This window comes from Toxoplasma gondii, chromosome III (assembly GCF_000006565.2).
Source record: "Toxoplasma gondii ME49 chromosome III, whole genome shotgun sequence".
NCBI classification, from domain to species: Eukaryota; Apicomplexa; class Conoidasida; order Eucoccidiorida; family Sarcocystidae; genus Toxoplasma; species Toxoplasma gondii.
In genome coordinates this window covers 1441447-1460727 of record NC_031470.1, presented here as the reverse complement: position 1 = coordinate 1460727, position 19281 = coordinate 1441447, and the positions used below count along the sequence as shown (strand labels likewise).

At 52.4% G+C, this 19281-nt stretch overlaps 3 protein-coding genes and 1 non-coding gene across 4 annotated transcripts; 2 read left to right on the top strand and 2 right to left on the bottom strand.

Annotated features, from left to right (window-relative positions):
• Positions 1-84: 84 nt before the first annotated feature.
• Positions 85-2961, bottom strand: TGME49_254120 (autophagy-related protein 8 atg8, putative). Its single transcript, XM_002369425.1, has 3 exons — positions 2339-2961; positions 1299-1407; positions 85-810 (listed from the first exon to the last, which is right to left on the bottom strand). The coding sequence occupies exons 1-3, from the start codon at positions 2367-2369 to the stop codon at positions 576-578; spliced, it is 375 nt and encodes a 124-aa protein (XP_002369466.1). The 5' UTR covers positions 2370-2961; the 3' UTR covers positions 85-575.
• A 1365-nt stretch (positions 2962-4326) lies between these two features.
• Positions 4327-11523, bottom strand: TGME49_254110 (tryptophanyl-tRNA synthetase (TrpRS1)). The gene is made up of 7 exons (XM_018781040.1): positions 10309-11523; positions 9459-9777; positions 8273-8765; positions 7193-7341; positions 6324-6711; positions 5379-5598; positions 4327-5218 (listed from the first exon to the last, which is right to left on the bottom strand). The coding sequence occupies exons 1-7, from the start codon at positions 11097-11099 to the stop codon at positions 5071-5073; spliced, it is 2508 nt and encodes an 835-aa protein (XP_018638151.1). The 5' UTR covers positions 11100-11523; the 3' UTR covers positions 4327-5070.
• A 1116-nt stretch (positions 11524-12639) lies between these two features.
• Positions 12640-12721, top strand: TGME49_254100. Its single transcript has one exon. It is a non-coding gene; the product is annotated as a tRNA-Ser (tRNA).
• TGME49_254090 (hypothetical protein) lies at positions 12666-18816 on the top strand. The gene has a single exon (XM_018781039.1). The coding sequence runs from the start codon at positions 14586-14588 to the stop codon at positions 16722-16724; it is 2139 nt and encodes a 712-aa protein (XP_018638152.1). The 5' UTR covers positions 12666-14585; the 3' UTR covers positions 16725-18816.
• The last annotated feature ends 465 nt before the right edge of the window (positions 18817-19281 follow it).

The window sequence follows — 19281 nt, the reverse complement described above, 5'->3', positions numbered from 1 at the left end:
GGCTTTCTCGACGAAAAAGAGGATACGACGGGGGCCCGACGGGTCGGTTTGCTCGTGCAGTGCGGGCAAAAAAGCGAAAGGTGCGCGGAAGAGTGCGATGTCACATGATGTTTTTCTCTACAGTTTGTTGCACAGTAACTCAGCGCCCTAGCCGTTTTTTCGAGGTAGAACGCAATAGCGGAAAAAAGTCCGACAGCGCACAAAACGGCTGAAGAAGTGCAACCTCTGCCATTCGATGCATTCCTCGCGTTTCTCTGACGTTTGCGAGAAGAAAAACGACACGAAAGTTCGCAGGTTCCCACTGTCACTCTTAGTCTGGCCAAACATATTTTCCATCTTCCCTTTAAGTCCCAAAAACAAATAGGCTTCACTCAGAAACCTTTCCCATGGAGGCTGCAGAAACGAGCGACGCGCCTTCGCGCTCTGGTAGGCACAGCCAAAAAGCAGCTGCACATCGACCCTTTTTGAGCATTTTCCCTGTACCGCGTGTGAGCCAAAAACGATGGGCAGAAAGAAAAGCGCCTGTCTCCTCTTCCTGTCTGTTTTTTTGCCGCAACGCCGGCCGCGACACTCCCTTACCCCAGAGTGTTCTCTGAAGAGTATTCCACGTACAGAAAGCCGTCATCAGACACGTGCTGCTCATACACTTCCTGCATCAAGGCACCCGCCTTCGGTGCCGTATTTTCAACAAACAAATAAATCGTTTTCTCGTGAGTCAGCGGCAAGCCGCTGTTCTGTGCGCACTGGTTGATGTGTTTGTGGATGATGTACTTGAACTCTCCGACAAGCATGTTCATCGGCACGAGGAACCTGAAAGAAACGAAAGAGAAGCAAAACCTGGGGCAAATGGCTATGTTCGCCAGGGACTGGAAAAGCAGATCTGACTTAAAAAACGGCTGCAAACATATCATCAAAACAAAGTCTCAGTCCCAGGGCACCTATGCAAGAGTGATACCTAGAAAACAGTGGTTCGACACGGGTCACCGAAGCGCGAAGCATGAAGGCCTGGTAGCCTCAAACACTCAAAAACCAGTCTCATTCGGCCGGACCCGCCGTTCCGCTCTCGGGTGAAATGGAGTCTCTGATAGACAAAGCGGCACTTCTGTGCCACGCAGACGCAAAGCGTCGCTGTTTGCCTGCATCAATGTGTCCCTGTTACGTTGGAAAAACGTAAAACCTGAGAGTGAAACGCATCGCTGAGCCATGTGCATTATGTGCAAATGAAAACTGCACTTGGAAATTCAGCAACTGCTGGGGGGGCGGAGAGAAGACCTTCGACCATCCGAAAAACCACTCACTTCTTCTTGTCAATCACTGGCAGGTCCGACCGGGGAGCTTTTTCGCAGATGACCGGAATTCGGTTGGGATACTTTGCCCGAATGCGGTGTGCCTCCGCTGTCCTCTTTTCTGAAAAAAACAAACAGCGTACGGGTTCGCCAACATGTCAATCTGAACGAAATGCGGTATGCTACCGGTATTTTGAGTTCCTCTCCAACTGACGATTAGGATGTCTGTCAACGCTGGAAAGCGACCCGTTGTTTTCCAAGTACCCACACGGTAATCTGCCACAAGTCACGCCGCATTCTGCTGCACGTTTCAGTGAGTAAAACAAAGAGTCTTTGAGAGCTCCATAGACACAGACTTGCGGGACGGTCCCAGCTGGCCGTCGACTGCATGGAAGCCTGGCTCTCTCCAACAGGAGACACGTATCTTACATGCAAAAAAAGACTCACGAGAGCCGCATAGTCAGAGGATACAGCTTTTTAACACCGTAAGGAGTATGGAGATAAAAAGAAATTAAACTGGCACAAAATTGTATGCTTCGCATAGAGTCAGACTGTCGCATCGAGCATCCGCAATGAATAGCCTTGGATCTGAAAAGTGCAGAGTGTCTTGAAATGTGTCACAGAAACGTCCACATTCTCGGAAGCGTAACGACCACAGTCAGCGAGAGGCATCGCCGGCATTTCTCTCGAAAATCCGTCCTTCCGCTGCATGACAGGGCGGTTCAAATGATGTTTGGTCGCCATAACACGGGGTCTGGGGTTGGACACACTACGTTACCGTGTACGAAGAAACAACTCTAAACGCGGTGAATTCGCAGTCGTCGCTCGGTGGGCGGCGAGGCGTACCAGGACGTGGTTCACTCAAAGTTCTTCCTTGCACATTCACGCAAAGAAACGACGAAACGAAAGGCCAGAAAGGCCGCGGCTGTCGCAGCGAGAGTCAATGGGACGACGAGGAAAAAAGACAGAAAAGTTGCAAGTTCCTTCACACACAGCGAGGTTAGGAGAGGAGACAACGCCCGTTTGCAGACTGAATTGAGGGGGAAGCTCACCGAAGGACACTTCGTCGCGAATCGATGGCATGTTTTTCAAGACGGCGAATATCTGGTTTGGTGGGTTTTCACGTTCGCGAACCGACGATATATAGGACGGAAAATAGCAGTTGGCCAAATGCGGTCAGCGAAAGAAGAGTGGAGCTACTGGCAGACAGTTTCTTGTCAACGAGCAAAACCGTCCTCCGGGGATAGCGTGCATGCGACAGTTGTGTTTCCTGCTGAAAAGGAATTCGTCGCTTTGACCTTCCTAGCGAGCGAAGACAGCGCGGGACCTTGTCTGTGTCGAGAGCATGGCAAGATGGCTGCGAAACTGTCACAAAGAGACAAACAATCGCTGACAATGCAGAGTGGCCGACTCAAAAACAAAGGAAACAGTCAACGGAGTTACGTCGGCAAAAAAGGTTGCGAGGACAAATCGCGCCGAAGTGACGAACGAGTGCTTGCTGGCGAACTACGCGCTCTACAGGACTGGAACTTGGAAGGTTGCCTACTGAAAAATGGACGAACTTAATTCCGAGATTGGATGCAAAGGAAATCTGAGCCAGGCGGCGAACTGGAGACGTCATAAAAAAAAGAAAAGCAGCTCAAGGAACCTTATCGATGCCGCAGGGCAAAAACATGCCCGACCGCCTCGCCATGCCGAGGCAAAAATCCCGCTCCGCCCGGTGAACGTCGTAAGAGGGCGTTGTAATCGGGAGGGGAGATTTGCAAGAGGAGATCGACCTTCCCAAGAACAGACCCCCCACACACTCTCGGAAAAAAGTCTCACACGGTGCAGTCCGCAACAGTAAAGTCGCACAAGAAACTGAGAAATACCACTTCCCTCAGCAAAACAGCCAGGCAAGTTCCGTGTTCACTGGACGGTCAGAGCAAAAGGTTCTTGCTGAAAACCGAGAGAAACCGTGTCGCTTTGTACACACGTAAACACGAGTAAGGATTTAGATGCTTGTATATGCTGAGAACTGCCACACCGACATACGGTGTGTTTCAGTTGCCGGGCAAGTAACTCGTATCTTCGCAAGCTGTCGCCGACAAGCGAATCCCCTTTCCTTAGCCACCAACCGCCCTTACTCACGTGCGTTTTTAAATGCGGCTTGACGCTCTTGGTTGTATACTCTGGCTAACTCAGTTGTCAACTCTGTTCCCGTGGTGGTGTCCATGTATTGAAACGCTTTCCTGTCCCGTACCGACTCTATAAAAAGAAGCGAAACGCACTCAGCGTCCTCGCACGTAAGCAAAAAACAATTCTCGAAGGGTGTGCTGGTGCAAAGCAGCTATGTCACAAGTCGTTTAGAGCATTCATCTCAACCATCCGACCCAGTCAGGGTGACGCGGATGAGTTGCGTCGAAACTCGCCCACATCCCTCCGAACGAGTTCCAGCCCTGTTCCGGGCACTTAAAGAGAATGTTTAGTGAAGAGCACCCATTCTAAAGTAGGGACGGAACACTAACGAGTTTCTACGCTGCTTCATGGAGGGCATATCCGCTTTTCGTCGCTTCATCAAATTGCTGTTCGGTGGTCCCCTACCAGTGTGATCTGGTATTCAGTGAACAAAGAAGCCTGAAGTATGAAGAAAGTTAACCGTCGACGCCCGCTTGGAAAACCTAGTGTTTTGACTCACTTGTCTATCGTAAGTAACCTGCGCTCTCTGAATGCCTTTGTCTTACAGCTGACACGTCCGGTAAGCAGAACACGCGGAAAAAAACAAGTCTAATAGAATGCTGTAGAACTGGGACTGTTCGTGGAGCGAAAAACCGAATGGCTCCAAAGACGCAATCATGGTTCTAGAAATCTCTCAGCTACGATGCTCTACTCTCGCGCTGCATGATTGCCAGTTTCTGTACGGGCAAATTTATGTTTGGCCGAACGTATTGGCGTGGCATTTCCCTAGTGGACCTACCACCACGGTGTTCTAGATGTTAGCAGTTCAGCGAAAGCAAACCCTCAAAAACGTCCCATGGTCGATTCAAACATTCTACTGTGTAGGTGATAGAAATCCTTCAGTAACAGCGGTTGTTTCAAGGCCAGCGCCACACAAAGTGCTGTGATGATGCGAACTCACATCTCATAACAGCCCGACGAGTTCCCTCTAGCGGAGTAGGTCGTCCCGATGAAACAGCAGACACATCTGCGCACTTCTGCGACGGTATATCGGGAAAGGAACATTGAGTTTGCTGACAACCTGCTTCCCGAAACTGCTTTCAAATTGAACAAACGGGGCAGCGTGTGCACACCAGCAAGTGCAGTGTTCTGTTCCTCGATTCCTTGTGCGTGCTAGAGTAATCTTCTCCCGTTCACGCAACGGGGGAGGATCTTCTCCCCTCCTCCGCATGCGACAGTAGGCAGGGAAAATTAAGGCCAAAAGGGCAAGAAAGCCTACCAAAGGCTCACAAGCGCAAACTGTGCCCCAGCCATTCTAGCTTGCATTTGATATACACCCTCGAAAATTGTCACTGGGCCGCTTCTCTGAAGTCCATGGCGGCCTCTTGAAAAAGCTGCCACACTGTTAGCCTGACAACTCATACATCGTGTACAAATGCAAATCTGTAAAACCTGTCGAAACGACTGGGGTAACTTCTCAACTCCAACACTGCATCGCACCTGACACTGCAGCAGCCCATGAACGAAGGTGTCTGCAGGAAAAGGGCAGAGAGTCTCTATGGGAGACCCCCGTCAATGGCCTTCTGCTATTGCAGGCATTCTCGAGTTGTACAGATGATCGGCAGGTTCAATTAACATCAGACGATGAAACTACAATTGTCATTGCCTCTCTGACATTCTGAAGTGTCGCCACCGCTTTCTGCCGCGCCAGTTTTGCTCCAGCATCGATCACGCGCCGCAAGTAGGGGATGTCTGATCTAATTTCTCTGTAGCGCCTGCGACCAAAAAAGCCGCAGCAAACCCACAGAGTATACTCCGTCAATATGTCACGAAACCAAGTTTCCACAGCAGTGTCACCAGTAAGAAAGCGCAAAAGTAATGACACTAGTCCAGTCTCAAGTTCCTGACAGTGGAACATAAGCAAGCAATGCTTACCTCTGCACAGGAATGAGCATATCTATAACACGCTCGGTCAGGTCCTTCTTGAAGCACTCCCATGGTGTGTCAGTAAAGCGGCTCGCTGCCTCCTGCGGTGCTTCGCCGGCCACTGCGCACCAGAGATGCAACAGATTGCGACAAGCAACTCGATCCGCAGTTCCCTCATCGTCTCCACCAGATAGCTGAGGGCTCTGGTCCTCCAGACTATACGACAGACCTGCATCAAGCAGCCGAAACAGCACATAGAGCACATTGCAAAACAGAAACACGGACGCCGACCCCGTCCCCGTAGGCATCAAACATGCGAGACAGAGCGGAAGGGCAGCACGACTTCTGTCAGCCGAGACACGCATAGACTTGCGTCCAGACCTGTGAGAGCAGCGTTTGGAATCGCATTCATAATGGAGAGGTCGCTTGTTTGCAACTCTTGATTCAGAGACTCGACACGCTGTTCCCCCCGGAATGTGAGCATTCGCCTAGACGATCTCAGGTCGGGGCTTCGTAGACGCAGCAGGACACGACGGGCATAGCTCCGTCAATACACACGAGAACGCTAGGGACACTCCTGTAAACTGTCACGGGATCGTTACACGCGTAGAAGCAACTCAGATTTCCGCGGCTGGCCAGAGAATGGAAAAATAGAGCGGAGCCGCAGCCTGTAACAAAGCAGAGGTCAAGCTTTTGCCTCTGGACAAGAGGCTTCCATGGTCAGATCGTCTGTATACACTGTGTCTGTTCTCATCCCACACTTCTCCCTGAGCTCTGCATTCAGGCTAGATTGTGCAAGCCACGAGGCGCATCTGAGGCTCCACAGAGGAAAGTGCCCCAGGCACAAGGGTGTGTTGCCTGAAATGAAGATACATGCAGTCTATCAATTTAAGACAATCGTCCACAATGTTTTTTGCAAATCGTTTCCCATCGCTGCCGCCTTGTCTCGCTCACCGCGAATCGTATCGGTCTTCGCCTTCGCGATTTTCGCAGCAATCACGTCCGGCGGGTCAAGAAGGAAAACGCATCCCTTTGAATTCAGCACCGCACTCGCAGACGCATGACAGCTGCTCTTGCTCATTTTCTTTCCCGGATCTTGCAGGTCTCCGATCCTTGACGACAGCCGACTGTAGCTTATCATCCTGGGCACTCTCAGTCCCCGCCTGTTCTTTGACACGTCGGTCCCAATGGTAGGAAGCGGATTTCTTGTGTCACCATCGGAGAGAGGCAAAAAAGAGCGGTTCCACCGCCTAGCGACCTGGCGTGTGAATTCGACATGTTGGCGTTGATCCCCACCAACCAGCACGTAGTCAGTGTCATGAGAAAGGATATCCGCTGCCATCTGAGCGTAAAAGAGAGCCGGAACGCAGACGCAAGCCATGCAACACCGACCAGATAATAACTGAAGCTACCATCCCCGTTACACAGTATAGAAAAGGAGTCCTACACATTTAAAAACTAAATTAAACTACAGGTTTTGCGCAATGAAACAGATGAACGCACTAATATCCTAGTGAGCTCTGTGGGCTGTACCCAGGCCGACGGCTTGGGGTTTCTCGTTGGGTAGAGGGGTCGAAACGGTATCATGAAAAGACGAGAGAAATTCCGAGAGTTAACTAACGCCTGAACACCAAATTCAGGCGGGCCACGAGCACCCAATACGAGGGATTGCGGGCTCACAGCCTACTTCAAATCAAACCAAAGGAGAGCACTAATGGTCTCAGAAATATCAGACTGCGTTGCTTCGTCGAGGAAGGAGTCCCAAACCCCGATACGCATGGGAGGTTGGACAAAGATAAGTTATCTCATCATCCTCAACTCACCAGCAGGGGATAGAATCGCATTCCCACATCTGCTTTTCGACCGTCGTCTTCATGCGTTTCCTGCCTCCGTCCGCTGCATGTCGAGTCTCTCCCCTCTACGGTAAGGCGCCGAATATTAGCCGACGCGCCCGTACATCGTTCCAGCCAGGCTGCAAGCAGAGGAGACACACACGCACAAGAGGTCGAAAGTCAGAAACAACTCTCCGGTGGCATACGCATGAAGAAGTCTGACAGAGATAGGTGCCGAGTCGGGTGTGGGAAAAGCAGCTCGGCACAGCTATTTCCTGAAGGAAACCGTTAACACGTCAGTGTAGTGATAAGCGACTATCAACCAGCAAAAGGCGAGATGGCTTCTTGCTGTCTAAGTTCAGAGGTCGCTAGTCAAAAGCAGTCTTGCTCGCGATTGTCCCCGCTGGTATCACGAGGAGCCAATCTCGCACCAGTGTGGCAGTTACAAAGTCGTGGCGAGCCTCGGAAAGTATTTCAGCGCGTGCACGTACTTAGCCGTGAGGCCCGCTACAAGATAGAAAACGGGAATCGAAACTCCAACCCCCACAGGACGAGGCTCAGCCGTTCCTGAACCCACGACTCGACAGGTACACGGAAAAGGGACTGCAAAGGCTTAAGGGGGAACGAAAGGCAACTGGACACAAAAGGCATAGTCGAACTGACACGGTAAACAGAGGCATGCGAGATCAGACCTCTGGTCCAGCTCGCAGCAGCTAATTCACCTAAATTCGAAGTGTGCAGAAACCTATAAATCGCATTTTATGATGTGTAGTGCGGAGTCCAGTTCTACAGGAAAGAACAAGCAGGACGTCCACAGAACGGAAACAGCGGCACCTTCGGACGCGTCCCACCAGCTTGCTTAACCCTCAGAGTTTCACGTTACAGTGTGTCACACAGAGTTTAGATCTCTAAACAGCGAAAAGGCTTCCAAAGGAACAGAAACACAAACGACATAAAAAACACGTCCCACAAGTCTCACAGTATCAGTGCCTTCCAGAACGAACTGCGTAGGGTCACTCCGTCTTGTTTCGACTTCGCCGAAAGAGCCGGCATCTGTCGCATCTAACTCACCTAAAGGCGTCGTTCCCATCAGCAGAGTAGCGAGCACCGTGTGCTCCGGAATCAGACTCTGAACAGCCACGACGGTTGTACCCTGTGTCTCAGAACGAGACGTCGCTCCTTCCTGGCCTAGGTCAGGATGTATCCCGGTGGCTAGCAGCATTGCGACTGCGTCGAGTGTCTTATCGGAGATTGCTTTCGTGTCTTCTACAGAACTCTCACTGTGAACGTTATCGCCTGCTGTGCTTCCAGGGGCTGTGTGACCCGAGGAGCCATGTCCAGACCGTGGGCCTCTGAGCAGGTCGCTACAATCGGCTCCATTGTCCCGAGACGGGGAATCTCTGAGTGTCTCCGGACGAAGCGGGCCGATGCTCCTCCGAGTCAGGCCGCCAAAGGAGGCATGCAAGTCGCCGACGAGACATGTTACCGAAGCACCCGATGTTTCTAGAATCGGCAGCGGGTGAAAAACTGAGAAATAATTTCCAAGGTGCAGGTGTCCGCTGGGCTGCACATTCAGGGAGAGGAGAAACAGAAGTCAGGAATGCACAGGCACGGAGGGGACACAACGGAATGAGAGGACAGGGAGACGCAAAGGCAAGCACCGCATGTAGCTCAAAAGAGTACAAATAGGTGGGATATACAAAGCAGTGGTTAGAGACCTGTAACTCCAGGTATACCATCCTCGACTCATGTGGATTTGGATGCACAAGCCAACGACAGAACCTGCTGTAACATGCAACTTCATAAACTCCCATCCCGCTGCTCCTTCTCGAAAGATTTTGAACGCCAGCAAATGCTCAAGACGCTTCTGAAGTAGCTGTGAACGCTGGAGTGATTTCTGAAAGTCGTCTCAGAGCAAACGTCCACAATATGTGCGCCGCATACGTTCGCAGCGAGATCGACCTGGAAGACGTGTGAAGTCTAGCGAACAGGGGAAGACGAGCGAATTGGAGCGTGGGGTTGTGATACCTTCCACGAAACTACTCCTTCTGTGAAAGCCAGTGGTTTGACGAAGCCAAGCGTTTTGCGTTAAGGTGTCCGTCGCATTCAAGGTATTCAGTTCCACCATTCTCGGCGCCCTCAACGTTGTCAGAAACATTGCGAGCAGAGCAGAAGCAAAAGGAGTTCGTCGGCACAGGGAAGAAACCAAGCGTGTCTCACTGGCGGCGACGCTGAGAGACCCGCATGCAGTTCTCACCTGAAGCCCGGTTATGACCCGTGAGCCTCGGAAGACCTGGTCCAGGTGACCAACTTTATCCTCTATCCACAAAGTCGTTCCATCGAGATGTTCGCTCTGCCTCGTTGACGTATTCTGACTCCCGTGCTCTAGGAAGTCTTCTCTCAAACTATTTTCTGTTCCAGGCGAAGCGCCGCTGGAGAGCTGAAACGCGAACTGTGCTGTGGCCTGCAAGGCCTGATCAGCACCAGCCTTCCCAGTGAGACGAGGGGACGAGAGCCAGTGGGATGGAGTCGCTGTCGGTTTCTTCAGGAAACGGATGCTTGTACAAGCCGGCTGACTGAACCGCAAAGGCAGTGGGCAAACTGCCGGAGCCGTCAACTGCGCAAGAACTCTGAAAAACTTCGACTGCAACTCTGTACGAGGTACCGATCAACACGACACCCGGGAGACGAGAAAGACACTCCCAGAAACAGGAACGTGACCTACGTCGAAACAAATGGGAACCAAGGGAGGGAGTAGAAGAGACGTTTCCTCTTAAAAACGCATGCGATGTTCGGCAAGTCCCGTGATACAAGCGAGAACAGTGTTACGGCCAGAGACTTGGTGTAAACCTATTTCCTGGGAGAATAGAGAAGACAGGAATTTCCAGATCCAGCGTGTTCTACTCTACCCAATCGGTCAACCGAAGGCCGAGAAATCGCTACCAGTGTGGAGGTGACTGTAGTAAAATAGAAAAGGATCACGAGAAAGCTGCAGCGGTGACACGGCCGAGAGGTATAAATCGAACAAAACGCCTAGTTCCTTGGTAACAGTTAACACAAAGGGCAGGCATCGAGGGAAAGGCTCCGCCGAAGCGCATCAATCTAACCTGCTTGTCGCATCCAGGCTGCTCGCGCTCCCGGCATGAAGAGCACGTTGAGGGGGGGGGGCGGATCTCGAAGAAAAGGACCGTGCAGAAGTTTTCCAATCACGCGAAGACTGTTGCCTCATGAGCGGGAGTGCTGTATGTGTCAGTGTAGTCGGGGAACCAAATGCTCCCGCGGGTGGCAGAAAAGCGGCGACGGCTGAGCAAAAGTTTCTCGGTAGGTTCACTCCGCCGGTGTACTCCGCAGAATGGCTCTGCCGAAAAAAGGCAGAGCAGCATGGGGAAGAGGAGTGCGTACGGACACTGCCTTCACAGGCATTGTTTTGGTGCACAAGAGGAGTCGAGTCTTGGAAAGTGGCGGAAGGAAAGAGCAAAGGAGTAGGCAGCGAAGCTCGAGCTGCGGCGGAAAGGTGGAAGTGGACGGAAGAGCTTCGCCATGGAAGCGAGTGAGAAGGTGTGCCCAGCAGCCAACAGTCGCGACACCTCCGAGTCTGCCTGGCCTCCAGTGTCAATGGAGCATCCAATTCGACATTTTTTTCGTAGAGGCACCCGACTGACGATGACTTCGACCGAAACTCACAAGCGAGGTTGCAGGGAAAAGTTTCCACCCGGCTCGGCGCTGAGAGGGATGCGAGGTCACGAGGAGCACACTGGAACCAGTGTGAACGCCGAACAAGGGGCTTTGCTTGGCTTGCGATGTCAATAAAGGAGACGACGATAACAAGACACACAGCGAGGCGTAAAACACCGGCGGAAGAGCAAAAACATGGGCACAGGCGTCCCCTAACGTGCATCGTGACCACAACAAGTGACAAGGACAGAAAGACTGGGGGTCACTCGCATCGGTTGCATAACCGGGACACGGGTTCTGACAAAGTATGTGGTGGAACAGAACATCACGGCTTCATGGAGTTTTGGAAAAGAAACGAATCGCTCTGAAGATTGGCGCGCCGGTGCATGGGAAGCCACACAGGCCCCAAGAAAAAAAAAACGGTCTTGTTGACGGCATCCGTGGCAGAGGGATGGATCTAACGAGGTGTGCTGACACCAATCCTGTTCAATTTCTCCATTGCTATACCCGGGATTCACCAGTTTCGATTCAGCCGCCACAGTGGACCGGCAAGCCACTCCATTGGCTGCGTTTACAGCGCCCTGAAAACGGCACCTGGCACCAACTCTTCGTTGTCCCTCGCAGCACGAAAAACATCAACGACTTCGTGACGTGAAGACTACGCATTTAGATTGTCAGTTCTTGCCCGTGCGAACGTTTTCGTCAGCGAAGAACGACTCTCTCAGTAGAGTTGTCTTGCGAAAAGATGCCCCCCGCAGGAGACAAGTCAACTTCCGAGGCCAGCACGTTGGCAGTAACATCTCTTCGAGTTTGAACAGATACGGCAAGTTTCTTTCGGGGGTGTATCCGGCATCCACCGAAAAATGTTGGAAAAAGTGATACCATTGAATCAGGGAAGTGTCGGGGTCATTAGAAACGCAAGCAGTGAGATTCAATCGGATGGAACCAGGAAATGTACAGAATGTAACGAAAAACAGCTCCTAAATGTGGTGCTTTTGTAATTCTAGTTGACCCCCTCTCTCGCTAAAAAATGAGGTACACACAACTGTATCCACGTGCTCTTCGTTCACGGGTGAAATGAAGTAGTAACAGAATGAAGATTACTTTAATGGCACACGAACCTTCCGTCCACTGAGTACGTAGTCCATGTTATCTCGGCTGGCGGCTTATGGAATGTAGAAGTGTACAAACAGACGTCCTCGTCTTTACCGAAGCAAGATGATGACCCTGCTGTGAAACATGGCAGACGGGCATTGGACAGATTGCAGCGAACTGTGGACGTAGAGGCTGTTTTACACCATCCCGCCAAATCGTGTCGTTTCCATTAACAGAGGACTGAAATGGCACACCATCGCCGTAGGTGTGGCGGTACGAGAAAAAGTTAGCGTAGTGTTCCGTTCACGGTCAACTACCACAGTGGATTCATTAGGCCTCGAGCAACACATGTAAAGTGTAGGCGTCGTCGCCGTTTGAATTTAGTGGCCACAAGACCCGTTACTGGATCATAGAGTATGAAGAACCACGAGAAAATCGCGTAATTGCTCTTCGCCTTTCACCCCCATTGAAACACACCGGAGATCAGATCCAAAATGCTGGACGGGATGGCATTACTGAGCAGCCCACTATACAATAGTCACTGTTCCATGAAGACAAAATGGTGCCCAGACCACAGTCAGACTGTCGCACAGCTCGTTTCGATGGTGAAGTCGTCCAATAAATGGATTTTCACTACCAGTCAATCAATCAACACGGGGGTTCGTATCGACAACGTGGCCGAGTGGTTAAGGCGGTGGCCTGCTAAGCCATTGGGTTCTGCCCGCGCAGGTTCGAATCCTGCCGTTGTCGTGCTTTCCTCTCCAAGTTCACTGTCAATTCTTTTCTGCTCTGCATCTGTTGTTGGATAAACCACCATTTTAGTTAAATACGGTGATTTCTGCTCTCGAAATGTGTTCGTACAATACCTTAATTCTTAGGAGTCACACTGAGCAATCTAGTCACCGTTGCGCTATACTCTGTACAAGTCTCTGAGTTCCAATGCACCAATCAGTGCCACGGCTACACGGCTACGACTCTGTTCTTGATGATTATGAGAGTATACTCCCCAGTAACTTACATAAATCAGTGACGCGGCAACGAATACGGAAAACGTAGAGTTTGTTACATTCATACTTGTGAACGATTCCTCTGTATTAGTGGAGTTGGTGTCTATCTGCTGTGTCTGCTCTCGACTCCAAAGCCATACGAAAACATCAGCTGGTATTCAATTTAGTGCTCTTTCCTTTCTTTGCTTGTTTCTTTATGAAGAAAATCTGTGGAGGACGTGAGCTAGCCAAGCCTGCGGTTGCCTTCCGTAGTCGGAAGCAAGAAACACACTTTACAGCTGCAGTGATGTCTCCGTTGTACGTGGACGGGAAGTCGATGATGAGGCAGAATCTGTGTGTAATGGGAACGCTCTAGTCAATACATGTGGCCTCTTAAATTCCTGGATGCTGAGGTTGGCCCGTTTCTGTTTCGAAAGCAACCCCGGTTTCTTGTGCACGCCTGCCGCGTCTTGCTTAGGGAATTCCCGCTGCTGCCGATTGGGTAGACGTATCCCTGCAAGTTGAGATTACCCGTCCATAATTGAATAGCATCACGACGTTCGTTTTCTACGAGAAAAGAAATAGTTTACGGTGTCGCAAGTTTTCTTATGTCTGGGCAAATGACGTCTCTCAGCTGCAAGGTCTCCCCGCATGGTACACCAGTGCATGCTAAATGTCTTCGCTGTGGGATACCTTTCTCTCGAGCGAGAGAACTGTTTTCTTATGCCGGGCACCGGCCTGGAACAGTGGCCAGATCTAATGAGAAAAATGTGTTTCAGTATCCGGCATTTTCCGCCGATGCCTGGCTTGCGAAGCGAGTGGTAATCTGATTGGCCGACATGCGCTTTGCATCACGCTTTACTTGCCTGTGTAGATCGCACATTTTCTCTGGTAAACCTTGTACAGAAATCTGTATTTGCCTGGTTTCGGTCGCATCAGAGTCCATGCTTGCGTTTGGTGATGTGTATGTACACTTCAGCTTTCGACTTGTTATTCTTCGTTTGGAAATCAGCGGTCTTCACGTCTTCGCGGATAATAGTCGCAAGAGGCCGCGCTGATCTCCGGCAGCAACCGGCTTTTTTTATTACTGTAGCAATAGCGCGTTTGCGCAGCAACGTTGTTGTCCGTCGAGTCGACCTGGTGGCTGTCGCTTTCTCTTTGTTGGCTGTCTTCTTGTCGAAAGCTTCATTCCCGCATACCTGGTTCGGCGATTTCCAAGACCGCGCCTGCGTTGATGTGAGACGCAGCGCTTTGGTTTTCCTTTTTCTTTCCGCTTTGTTGATTTTTTGGCCCACACATGGAGAGTATGCGCGGGAGCGAACCGGCGTCTTTCCAATAATTCCTGCAAAGGCCGGTTGATCGTGTGCCCGGTGTCGCCTCCGCTTGTCCGACCTTCTCCCGCTGCTACGCCTTTTCGCTTAGAAGTGGAGCCCCAGTCCGTCATCGACTTTTAAAGAGTCTCTTGTTTTCTCTCGACTGTCCATCTGGGGGGCAATGCCTTCGTCTGGCGATGAGGGGTGCGCCTCCTCACCCGCCTCCGGCTCGTTCTGTGCCCGTCTCCCTGTCGCCCTCAGATCCCGTTGTCTAGGGAAAGCAGCGGCGCTGAGCGGGTGTTTGTTTAGGGCGCCATGCCTGCGAGCACCGCCAGAACATCCCTCGACCGTCGCGTATCCGGTGATGTCCCTTGTTTCCCCAGATCTGCAAAGTCACCTGCGTTTAGAATGGTCGATTCCTGCGCTTCTGCTCGGCTCGGAGATCAAGATGCGGCAGAGACAAACTCCCGGAGATCCGGGATCGCCGAGTCAGCTTCCGAGGCGCAGGAAGGAACCGACAACCCGGATCCGGAGGCCAGTTCACTGAACGCTCCCGCCGCCGTCTCTGACGGTGACAATGGGAACCGGGAGGCGCGTCGCCGGGCACGAGGTCTCGGGCGGAACGAATTCCCAGCGCAAGAAGCAGAAAGTCGCGCACCAGTGGCCGGGCCTCCGTCTCCCCCGTGTTTCCCCCTGCGGCACTACCCCAGCGCGTACTGGCGGGGTCGTCCGAATCGACATTACTTTTCTGCGTCTTCTCGGATTCTTTTGTGGGGCAGCCGGTCGTGCGCATCTTGTCCCCTGTTTCTGACGCCTTCTAGTCTCAAGTATCACTGTAGCAACTGTCCATTCGGTGCACCAATCCGAAAGGACTCTTCCTTTCCAAGCTCCTCGGCAGACCACCAGGAGGAACAGGATCTTGCGGGAGAAAGCAGCTCCTCGGCTCCAGGTGTTGTCTGTGTCGAAGATGCGGCTCTAGGCGGCGGACCCCGGGATGTGTGTACGCGAGGTGGACCGCCTGGCGGCAGACTGAAGATCCCGCTAAGTCCTGACGATGAACAGAATCGGCACGACCTCACACCTCGCGTCGAAAAGAGGAATACAGAGCGCAGAGCGTCGGACGTGAATGCGGAAGATTCCTCGCGACCCCCTGCCGCTGGGGAGCCGATACACGACACACAAGAAGCATCAAGAACGGCTTCCTCAGCGCCCCGCAAAAACAACGCGGGCAAAACAGTCAGTAATTTTTCGGTGCAGCGTCACGGATCACACGGATCACCGGCTCCGAGTTCAGCTGTATCGGCAACGCCAGTCGAGTCATGTGGTGATTCTGTCGTGAAAGGCATTGCCGCTGCCGGTCCAGCTGCTTTGCCTTCTGGGGCAGCAGCGTCTTCTGGTTCCTTATCCGCCGAGAGTCTGCCGGAGTGTACCTCTGATACAGACCCGGCGGGGCCGTCGTTGAACGGGGGTCCACTTTCTGCTGGCTCTGGCGCTGCTCCGGCGGACCCTGGGCTAGACGGTGGCACCATGTCTCCTGTCAGTTGTGATGCCTGTCCTTGCTGTCTAGACGTTTGTGAGAACGAGCAGTGTCCCCAGTGCAACGCTCTCCGCTCGTTGCCAGGCGTTCTGGATGCGACGCGAGAACCTCACGACCCCACGTATTCGCTCTCTTCTACGGATTCTGTGGAAACGATGTTTTACTCGTCGCTGCCGTCGGCCTCGTTCGACTGCTCTCTAGAGGCGTCTTGTGCGCAGTCGGGCTCCCGGGATAGTAATTTCTTTGAGACGTCGAGTGGTCCGTGTACTCCTCCTCGCCCCACAGATTTCAGGCGCCCGGCGTCGACACCGATGCTTGGGTGCGGCGTCATTGGGGGTTCCAGTGACAGCACGAGTTCCACCACGCGCGGCGGGTGGCTTTCCGCGAAGTGTCTAAAAATTATCTCTCCGCCTGAGCCGGTGCCCGAGTACACGCTGTGCCAAGTCGCCCGCCATTGCAGGCGCGGGGGTTGCTGGCTTGTCGCCCATGACTGCATCTACGACGCGCTCCCCGTTCTGTCCATTCACCCTGGAGGCTCCGGGTGTCTGCTGCGGAAGGCGCAGCAAATGAAGGACTGCAGCCGCGACTACGATTTCCACTCGCATCGCGGCAGGCAGCTCTGGGAGAGGCTTCTGGTCGGGCGAGTGAAGTTCTGCTCTGGATGGGAAAGGCAGCGACAGCGCGTCGCGGCAAATGTCGAGCGATCCCCGCCGGAGAAAGACGCCGCGAAGAATGCGCAGTTCTGCAGCGGGGCCTCTGACTCGTGTGGGGTCCCGCAGACGCTTCCTGAAATGCTTCGTTCCGCAGCGTCACAGGACATCTCAGAGAGCCGCCACGCAAGCTGCGAAGGTGAAGCAGGCGAATTCACTTCTCAACCAGCAGGCAAGACCACGCAGAAATGGTGCCGTGTGCAGTGATCGGCGCTTGTTCTATAAGTTGTGTTGCTGCTCTCAAGCTAGCGACAGTTTGGCGCCTCGGCATATTTGGTCGCATTGGAACCTGCGAGTCTTCTCGCAGATTCCTCTCCACACGGTGCCCTTCACGGACCAAGTTTAAGGCGTGACGTCCGTGAGAGTTCGTTTTGTCCGCGCATCGAGCCTTGGTGGGGAGCGTCGAGGTTCTCAGCCGCGTCCCGGGCGCGGCTAAGCAACGGACGGACCAGGTTTTGTGGTGTTTCCGACTGGTCAGTTCCGGCCGATATTTCTGAGGTTCCCCTCTTCTTGGTGAGGAGGCTGGTGAAGTGTGCGCCTGGTATGGCGGGCTGAACTCCAGACCATGTTCGACAGAGGGGGCTGAGCGTTCAGGAACTTTGGTGTGCAGTGGCCTCTGGAGGCCAGTGGTGGGAAGCAGCAGAATCCAGCAATGGTGGGCAACGGCCCCCGTTTCCCAAGATTTTCCAACAACGCGACCGAAAATGTCTGCGAAATTTGAGAAGGTTTACGGGTAGTGGTGAACTTCAATGGGACAGCGTGGAGCCTGCGTGGTAGAAAAAACGGTTCTTCCGTCTGCGCTGTGAATATTGGCGGCGGGTGTTGTTCTTCGTGGTGTGGAGAACTCCGTAGTTAACATAACGCATGGGTCTTTGCATGCGATATTGGTCACAGAGTATACAGACGTTGAGAGTCGCGAAGGAACTAGACTTAACAGGCCTGCTTGGCTCGACGTCATTCGCGGCAGAAGACAATGAGCCAGTAAACAGATTGTAGTTGCAGTGATTCTGAGTGTGCCGACACGATTTCAGCACAGAAACGATGGCTGTGGACCATGAAGCGTTCCTGAGCTTGCCAAAATGTTATTCGTGACGGTGGGCGCCGCAGCAGTGGAGCGCCTTTCTTTGTGATCGTGTCTGGAGATAGCGTCGCTCTTTCTCTGCCCCGTGTAGGATTTTGTTGCTTCCACTGGCATGGCGGCGCATGCAGTCTTCCTTTATGAATGAATCCGACGTAAAGGAAATGGCAGAAAGAGGCCAGCCTTGTCTGAACAAGGGTAACTCGTAGCAGCTGAACTGGCTGAGTGGGGCTGGGGCTGCAACACCCAGTGTTCTCCCACTATAGTTTGCAAGGCTGACGACGGAGAAACCGCTGAAGCTAGTTCGAGAAGGAATCTGCGTGCCGCATCTGGTCCCAAGGCAGGTTCCATGCAGACTAAAGGTACAGGTGATGAAGGAATGCGGTTTTTTATCACCTCAAGGGAAGGTCTTCTTTTGGACGTTAGCCTTTGCGACAGATGGCGCGACCTTGTGAGGAAAGCAACCGGCAATAGAGAGTACTCAGGATGGAAGATGAGGCGGAAAATGGCAGGATTGAGGGAAACAGGGAAAGCCGAGAAAATTACGAAGGAACAGAAGAGAAAAGACCCTGTCCCAGTGGTTGGGATGGTGGCCACGGCTCGATTGTCAAGGGCCGTAGTATTTTCGATTGTTTCAGCGACTTTGCCCAGAGCAGCCACGAAAAAGAGCACTGGGGATTTACTAGAAGACACGGAGGTTGAGGAAGAATATCTTCTTCGACGGTATATAGGGGCTGGCAGCTTCCGTGATGAGTGGGGTTGATTTTGCTTGGTATTTCGAAAGTGTGCCAAGAAGTGCGTGTACGCTTGTGTGCTGTGTGGATGGGATCATCGTTTTTCTAAATGAAGTTGGATAAAGCGACTATCTGCCGTTACAAAATATAGTAGCGGCGGACCGCTGGTTGCAGTTCAGTGTTCGAAGCGGTGTTTGTCATTTCGATGGCGGTACCGGGTGCGGCAGCATACCTTGTCAGTAGCAAACAGAGGCTGTACAGTAATAATCGTGGCAAATGGGCAACTGCGGTGTTCGTGCGTGCCATTCCACGTCGCTGCTTAAGCGAAACAGGCGGTTTCTTTCTAACTGATCGAAAATGTGACGTGTCACGAACAAATCTTTCGCGCAACTCCAGCAGCAGCCGAGGAACGGTTCCATCAAAGGAGATTCGTGTCCTCGTGTGGCACTCATGGCAATGTTGGAGAAAACGCGTCTGGCCCTTTGCAGCCCTGATTTTTTTGTGGAGCCTCTGGCATCATAAGAAGAAAGGAGCAGCTATGTTATGTGGCTCCATATGTTATTTTCTTGCTGGGACAGGAGCCGTGTGTCTCCTTTTGGGTGGACGGTGCCTGTGGAACGTTACTGTTGGAATTCATAGCCAGAGGTTGTTATTAAGGATAGACAATAATCCAGTCGGATTGATTTCGAATAGTCGGAACGGCAAGCAACGCCCCACATACTCGGGTGCTCAAGCAGGCAAGCCACGGTTGCCAGAAACCTCTCACATGAGGCATCTAACTGTCCACGGTATACACGAATAGTGATAGTATCGCGATCAAAGGATAATATTGTGGACCTTAATACTGGCATGGGACCCAAGGTAGCCGCAGCTTCCTGAAAGTGCAACAACTGGTCCACTGGCTACGCCCTTTTAACACCTGACAACGTAGACGAATTGCAACAGAACGACG